This window comes from Limulus polyphemus, unplaced genomic scaffold (assembly GCF_000517525.1).
Source record: "Limulus polyphemus unplaced genomic scaffold, Limulus_polyphemus-2.1.2 Scaffold4609, whole genome shotgun sequence".
NCBI classification, from domain to species: domain Eukaryota; kingdom Metazoa; phylum Arthropoda; class Merostomata; order Xiphosura; family Limulidae; genus Limulus; species Limulus polyphemus.
Window position 1 is genome coordinate 30,750 of NW_013670219.1, and position 8,642 is coordinate 39,391.

Consider the following 8,642-nt stretch of genomic DNA (forward strand, 5'->3'; position numbering starts at 1 on the left):
AGACCAAAATAAAATGAATTGTTAACTTAAAAAAAACTACTGAGTTTTATGTTATCAAAGAAACTGTATTGAAGTACAAAAAACCTCTCAACATTTCAAACATTAGCATTTCTTGTTTTTGTAAGTAATCATTATAGAATTAGGCTATACAGATACAGAGATCGGTATTTTTAGTGATTACACATGAAATACGAAGAGGTTTATAATCTGTGAATTGATGTTAAGTCTTTTTTGCTGCTTAGTATACCTGTAGTCACCAGTACCTTTCTTTTAAAGAGTTCTTTTTTAAACATAGGCTTTGGTTTTAACATTGAAACGAAGTAGTAGTAATCTTTTTAATGTTTTCACAGATTGGAAGATCATCAGAATGTCCAATTGATTTTGTGGTGATGGATACAATTCCTGGTGATAAAGCTGGAGACTGTAAAGTTACACAAAGCACAATTTCAAGGTTCGCTTGCCGATTCCTTGTAGAACGAAATGGAACACACACAGCAAGTGTTTATGCTGCTGGCTTTGATTCTTCCAGGAACATATTTTTGGGGGTAAATGTGATCAAATGTTTCTGTTGTAAATTTAAGAATTGGTTCATGTGTATGGTTCACAGTTGTTTAAGAGCCTATTGGCACTTCTTATTTTAAGCTGTTGTAAATCGTAAGTTGTGTGTGAATGTACATTATTGTATTCTTTTTACTTTTGTACAGAATTTTTATTGAAGGTTTTGAGAGTTTAGCATAGTGAGCTACTCACTAACTATTGAATCATAAACAGATATATGAGAATTTCAGTTTCCAGTTTTATTGATATACTAGCCGGAGTACGAGTCCCCTGGACAGTAGTTATGTAAATTCATGATTAATGAGAGGTTGTCTTAAGACATGAAAAGTTGCTTCCCTTACTTGTAGTTGTAAAAAATGCCCATAAAAACTGCAAAACACAAAATGTGAAACTGTAAATTTGCATATATCTCCATATGGACCCATCAACAGAGGGCAAAGTAGTGGTAAAAAACATCCATAAAAACCACAAATGCAAAACTGAAAATTTGTATATACCCCTGCATTGACTTAATGAACATCCATACCAATTTTGATAAAGATCCATCCACATCCTGCGAAGTTACCTGGACATACCACAGATAGTACTACAATATTTATATAGATTAGTATAAATTGTGAAAACTTGGCCTGTAAACCTTTCTATTAATGGGTAATTACAGTATTTTATATTGTGATAAAGTTTACTGGCTTCAATCAACACGTTAAAAAAGTAAAACTTTACTTCCAGAAGCTTTGTAATTGTACATTTGTATATATATATGATCAATAAAACATACTAATTTCTTATTCCTGAAGGGGGAAAAATTGTAATATAACAACAATTGCATGCTTTTGATGAAATGTTAGTTAAAATCTATTAACAAAATAAAAAGAACTTGGATTGTTGCACACATGGAACAAACAAAACCAGGGAAAAAGCTAGAATGGGAACAGTGTAATAAATTTCGTCATGTTTTTAAAATCGTTGGGTACATTGTTTTTTAATTTCTTACGGTACATGGAAGGGTGTGAAGTACAGCAAAGAATAATTAAATCTTTTATTTCAACAGGAGAAGGCTACTAAATGGCAGCACAACGGTGAAATTGATGGGCTCACTACAAATGGAATCCTAATTTTACATCCACGTGGATCGTTCTGTGGCGGATCCTTGCCTGGCGTATGGAGAGAAATCTCAGTTGGAGGGGGAGTGTACGCTCTGCGAGAATCCCGCTCCACGCCACAGAAAGGGACAAAAGTGAGCTTACTTCTTTTCAAGATACTTATTGAGCACTTTGGTACTGAGTTTTTGCAAACACAAGGATCCCTGAAATACTCTGTTTAGAAATGTCTTATGTGATCAGTGCTTTAACCCTTTTGCTCAAGGTAGCCTTTACTGTGCATGACAGAAAGTTTTAGTATCTTACATAAAAAATTTTATTAAACTACTTTTTGTTTATGTTACACCAATTAGTATAGCATAAAATCATAGCTAATAATCCATATTTTAATAGTATATAACTTTAAGTTTCTAATTCTATGAGACAATATTAAAAAACATCCCGAATTTCCCCTAGTGTGAAACTCATGACTTATTTTCTCTAGGCATCTTGTCTTCTATATTTTATACACCACTCCTTGAAAAAATATATAATTAAATGTAAATTACTCTCTATAGAAGCGGCATTAAAACTAGCAGACATTTATACATGAAATAATAAGAAGGATGGTGACACAACCAATAACTTTCAGCAAAGAATGAAATAATAATGATAAATATATCTGAACATTTAAAAGATGCTTTAGAAAAGTATTTGTAATGTTAATATAAAGAACTAATTACATTCCTCAATAATTTTTTGATAATCCCTTGTAAAAAGATGGTAAGTTCAGAAGAGATTGGCATATTTTGTATACAGTCTTTAAAAAATAAAATTTGAAATTAGGTTATTAATAGTTCCCTGTAAACAAGATTGAATATGAAATAGATCAGACAATGGTAAAAAATAGATAAGTATAGAGATTTTGTTACCCAGTTTGTGAAGCAATAATTATTTTGTTTATCATTAAGCTTGTATTCTGGTCCAAGAGTTATGGGACCTTCCCCGTATTTGTCCCCGCTGCATAAAATTACAAGTTTAAAACTTTGTTTCAAGACAAGATGTAAGTTGAACATGTTTCAGTGTCTTCATATGGTTTGCTTTAAGTTTTTTTGATTTTTATATCTTGGATAGATTGAAGATGAAACTAATGAATTACAAGATGGAACGTTAATTGATCTTTGTGGAGCAACATTGTTATGGCGTTCTTCAGATGGATTAAATAACTCTCCTGTAAGTGTTGGTAAAAGTTGTAATATCCAATTATTAATTGGTCTTGTTGTAAAACTTTCTAAAATTTAGCCCTGTAAGTTCATCCTATTAAACGTTGCATAAGTGATCTTGTGAGAAGAATCGAACATTCACATTGACCCTTTGTACAAAATGAAATTTACGTAACAGTTACCCATTAGATCAATAGTATTTACATGACAGTTACTCATCAGTTGGATAATATTTACCTCATGGTTACTCATTGTACAGATATTTACATGATGGCTACTCATTAGGGTGCATCGAAAATATAAATTTCTTATATCATTATCGGCAGGGTATGCGATTGGTGCCTTTTAATGGTACTAATTATATGGGTAAGTTTCAGGCTTCTAAAATTATATCTTGTACTGCCGAGAAAGGGGACGTATTTTTCTTAAAATATCCATAATCAAAATATATATACGAAATCAAAGTACCAAAACTTGGGAGTTTTATATCCTAAATTACCCAGAACTCACCATGAGGAAGTAGTTACATGTCGAGTTCCACCCTTCCACTAGGCAATAGAATTACTGAATTATGTATTGTTTCTTAGTATTAAATTTTTTCATTATTTTGCAAGATTGAAGTTTTGCTTTCATGAATCCCTTTCTTCTGCAATAGCCACAAACAACTGCTGAAGCTTCTGTTACTAGTTTAAATGTGCCTTTCAACTGCTTGTGCGTGACACGGCATGCTGAACTTGAAAACTGGTGTGTCATCTTTATTAATGAAAGACAGCAACTGTTCATTGCTTATATTTTTTTGTAAGTGGTGGCTCTACTCTCAATCCACATTATTAGATCAGTGTAATGATGTATTAATTATTTGGAACCTCAAACTGTCTCTTTGTGCTAGAATTTGAGGTAGATCGACCAGCTAATATTCTATGAAGAGCAAGTTGTCTGATAGCCTTAGAATCATCTCCAAGCATTGCAAACAGCAAAATATGTATTTCTCCAGATTACTCTATCCACCAGATATTTCTATGATTCAGGAAAAAAACATGATTTTCTTATAAGTAGAAAGAGGTGCAGTAGGCTATGGCTGCATGAAGGATTTTTCTTGATATTAAATCAAACTGTTGCATACATTTCAATTACATGTCTTACATGTTGTTAACCAGCAAGAATGGTTCATTGTACCAGGGTCACGTAAAGCAAGTTCTCTTGAACTATGACCTGATACTACTGCATTGCACAAGTCGTACAAATATTTTTGATCGTACTAAGATCCTCGGGATGGTCAGCTTTCGGTAATGGCTCTATGATTTTTTTTTCAACTGAAACAAAGTTTACTGAAGGCAGTGATTCACAAGCCTTCAGTCTCTTTCCAAGAGGACCAGAAAAAGTGGATGGTCCTAGAGTTACTCCATCAAGATGTGGAATTAGATGATGCAGGGGTAACTCATTGGCATGTAGCAAACAAATTAACCAATGAACAGGTCTTTCTAAGTGCAATTCAAGAAGCCTCATAACTCCAGTTTTATTTCCAGTATACATATGTGCCATCACAGCCTACAGTGACTAAATGATCAGATGAAATTTTATCTTCAAACCACTAAATGATAGAAATTTTTATACCATCTGATGTTCCGGAAGAAGGAGAAATATGATCCATGAAAATTGATTCAGGTTCACTTACCAAAGATACGTTCCATGACTACTCGTTTATAATGTTTTTGTCTGTTTTTAATGATGACAGTATTAGTTATTTTTTCTACCATCAAAGTAGATAGATTTAATACAATTTAATTCATCAAAAGTCAGTAATGTTTCTCAGTATTTTTCTCATTCCCGTCGTATCTTGTTTTTATTGACAATTTTAGCATTGTCATTTTCTTGAATAATGACCATATCTTCCAAGACAGCTGAGGTAAGGGCTGCAGCAGCTCTAGCTGTAATACAGTACCTGTCAGCTTCTCTCACTACTGTTGGAAGGGGATTTTGGTGTAGAAAGTGCAGTATTAACAAAATAATCCAAATAAATCATTGATTAGCTATTTCAGTTGGTGGAGAGATGATACACTTTTTTTCAACTTTGGTTCACTTGCAGCAGTTGAAGGTATAATTGGAGGAGTTTCATACTGCATAATATTAATTCCTATAATAAAAGGCAACCATTGCACATCCTGCTGACTAGCAATTACAAAATAAAATTTTCAACTAAGTAAATTTGATGCACTCATGGTACAGATATTTACATGATCATTACCTATCATACAGTTAAAATTTACATGATGGTTACTCATGGTACAGATATTTACATGACGATTACCCATCATATAGTTAAAATTTACCTGACAGTTACCCATCAGTATGATAATATTTACATGATTACCCACCATACAGTTAAAATTTACATGATGGTTACTCATGGTGCAGATATTTACATGATGATTACCTATCATACAGTTAAAATTTGCTTGACAGTTACCCATCAGTATGATAATATTTACATGATGGTTACTCATGGTACAAATATTTACATGATGATTACCCACCATACAGTTAAAATTTACATGACAGTTACCCATCAGCATGATAATATTTACATGATGGTTACTCATGGTACAGATATTTACATGATGATTACCTATCATACAGTTAAAATTTATGTGACAGTTACCCATCAGTTGGATAATATTTACATGATGGTTATTCATGGTACAGATATTTACATGATGATTATCTATCATACAGTTAAAACAATCATGACAGTTACCCATCAGTAGGGTAATATTTACATGATGGTTATCCATGGTACAAATATTTACATGATGATTACCAACCATACAGTTAAAATTTACATGACAGTTACCCATCAGTAGGGTAATATTTACACAATAGTTACTCACGGTACAAATATTTACATGATGATTGCCCATCATACAGTTAAAAGTTACATGAGTTGCCAGATAGTAATTACATGATGGTTACTTATCATACAAATGGTGTTACGGTTGTTTTGGGGGAGCGATATGTTCATGTTGTTTTTGTTTTTAAACTGGTAATTTGTGTAATGTTATTAAACTTATTTTCTTATCTATATTAAAAGGTCATTTAATATAATTAGATACAGTTATTCCTCCAAATTAAGTTACTGTATTAACTTCAGACTTAATGAATGATCATTGTCTAGATTAATGTGTTTTTCTTGTAACTTTTCATATCTGTGATGCTTATAACTGCAGTATGAGCTTCTAATTAATTACAGAGCTCTACATTTCTAAAAGTATGTTTCAAGTAAGTTATTCAGCAGAGAAAACGTGCTATGATAGTAATTTATATATATTACCTTTTTTTTTATGTGAAAATGTAGTGTGTAGTACACTTACTGTTTTAGTCATAAGTGCAAGGGAGATATGAGTATTGTTTTGTTATGTTGTGTTTGACTGTAGACTAGAAAACATCTGGAGGAAATGATTGATGAGCTTAATGCTGGTAGACCTCAGTGTCCAGTAGGGTTAAACACACTGGTCATTCCTCGCAAATCCACCATATCATATAATGAGAAACAGCCGTACGTGTACCTGATATGTGGCCACGTACAAGGGCTTCATGACTGGGGGCAGGACAAGAACTCTGATGGCAGAACTTGTCCAATGTGTTTAAAAGTAAGTCCTTAGTTTTCAAAAGAAAGTAAGAACCACATAAAGTTTGTAATCATAAAATTTGTGACTTAAGTATTAAAACTGGTTACAAAAGTGAAATGAGTATATTTTAAACATTCGTAAAGAAAATATATTTTGTTCGTATAGCACATATTTTTTAAAGTTTTATTGATATTGTTAAATATAACAATAAAGTAAAAGAAATATTGTAGATGGATACTGTTAAGTATTTCTGTAAATTAATTTTACAATTATTTAACAGCGTCAGCAAGTTGTTGTTCATCTAAACTTACGTAACAGTTGTTCTCAAGAACAGTAATTTACAGAAATTATTAAAAACTTGTGACCATCACTAAAATATAGAGCATAAGTAGAATAATTTTCTAACACTGATCAGCTTAGGTGATAGTTTGATTGAATGTTCTAATTCAAACTCCGTTGAGTGTGTGTCATGTAATAAGCAATAAGACCCCTTCTATATTTCTTGCAAATAATGTATTTATTGATCAAGTTACAAAACTGGAGACGAAGGTTTAAAAAAACAAACATTGTTAGCTATCATTTCTTTAGAGTTTGACTTATTCTGTCACATAAATTGCATCACTAGTACCGTATTTTATTATAGATTTGTTTATTTCAGTGTATTTCGATGAATCTAACGTTATTTATCCATTTACCACTAGTGTTGTGTATATATTTGCATGTGTGTGTGTATATTCACCTTGAATGTTTCTACTATTACACTCAATCTCTAGGTTGGACCTATTGTTAAACTTTGTATGGGTATTGAACCTGCCTTCTATGTGGACAGTGGTCCTCCAACATTTGCCTTTAATCCATGTGGACATATGGCATCAGAACAAACTGTTAAGTAAGGAGAAAACGTTTATATTCACTTATTTCCAAACTTTATTCTAGGTTTTTTTATCATGAAATGACAATGTTCTATTGGTTCCGATTCAAATAATCTGATTATAAAAAAAAAACTTCTGAACATTGAAGATAAGGAGGGTTCAATATTACAAATATATACAACAGTAAATAGTTGCACAATAAATATAAGAGTTGTTAAAAATGGCACAGTTGTATTGTACACCACCATCATCGGGAGTAATAGTTAAAGAAGGATAGTTACTTATATAGTTACATCGCTTCTAATTTACGTAATGTTGCATTACACTTTCAATATTATCTTGACTTTGAACACAACTGAAAAGCTTACAAAACAGATTTCCAGTACTTCATTTCCTTAACACCTGGACCATCATCTTTATTCAAAATAATTTTTTTTTCCAGTTTCTACTGATTCTGTAATATTTAGTTCCCACTTAAACTCAGCCTGATGCATTAGTTTAACGTTTTTTCCAATCTATAAAGTGAGATGTGCCTGTCACATATTCTGTTAAAACAAATTCGTTCACTATATAAATGTGGAATTTACATAATTCCTTATGTCTGTGGTCAAGTTTATATTGGCCAAACATTTAGATATCTAAAATTAAGAATTAGAAAAATATATTGTGAAATATATAAAATAACACTAAGGAAATTATGTAAATTGTAGGTAATTTAGCTCTGTAAGTCAGTTCTATCTTTAATTATTACTCATGATGATCGTGGTCTAGAGTGCCTCTGAAACATGTCTCATTTTAGGACTTTGCCCTGTTTATAGTAAATCTTTTTTACAGTACAACTATTTAATGTGTTACTTTTAAGTTTTAATATTATATGTATGGAGAAGTTATGTTTAATTTACTTAAGGAAAGCTCCTTTATGAACAATCAGTATTTATTCAAATCTTTCATAAGTTATCCAAAATAATTTTTACACTGTAAGTATCTAATTCAATTACCTTATTAACAACCCTCACCATGAAGGTAGGTCAATGTGTGCATGTCATGATTTTTTAGAGGTAATTCAAACTTTCGTTAACTCTTTTAGCACGGGCTCAGTCCCTGGAATAGACCTCGTAACCATTTTGTGCTTGTTATGGTTTTCATGCTATAACTTTTAAATTAGTAAGCAAATGTTAATGAAATTTGGCAGATTATCAGTAAACATTACAATGCTTTCATACACCAAATATCAATTATTTTTTATTAAGTCTTAAGTTTTCTAAAGCAATGTTTTCTCGTGTC

The 8,642-nt window shown here is 31.7% G+C and overlaps 1 protein-coding gene across 2 annotated transcripts in view; it reads left to right on the top strand.

Moving 5' to 3' along the window:
• Positions 1 to 7,379, top strand: part of LOC106471418 (protein pellino-like) — a 19,938-nt gene extending 12,559 nt beyond the window's left edge. Inside the window, exons 3-7 of one of the 2 annotated variants that reach the window (XM_022400020.1) lie at positions 348 to 545; positions 1,610 to 1,795; positions 2,772 to 2,870; positions 6,292 to 6,507; positions 7,260 to 7,379. In XM_022400020.1, the coding sequence (XP_022255728.1) occupies positions 348 to 545; positions 1,610 to 1,795; positions 2,772 to 2,870; positions 6,292 to 6,507; positions 7,260 to 7,379 (819 nt within the window). Of the gene's footprint in view, positions 1 to 338; positions 546 to 1,609; positions 1,796 to 2,771; positions 2,871 to 6,291; positions 6,508 to 7,259 lie in introns of those variants that run through there. The other variant, XM_022400019.1, reaches the window with a different exon arrangement.
• The last annotated feature ends 1,263 nt before the right edge of the window (positions 7,380 to 8,642 follow it).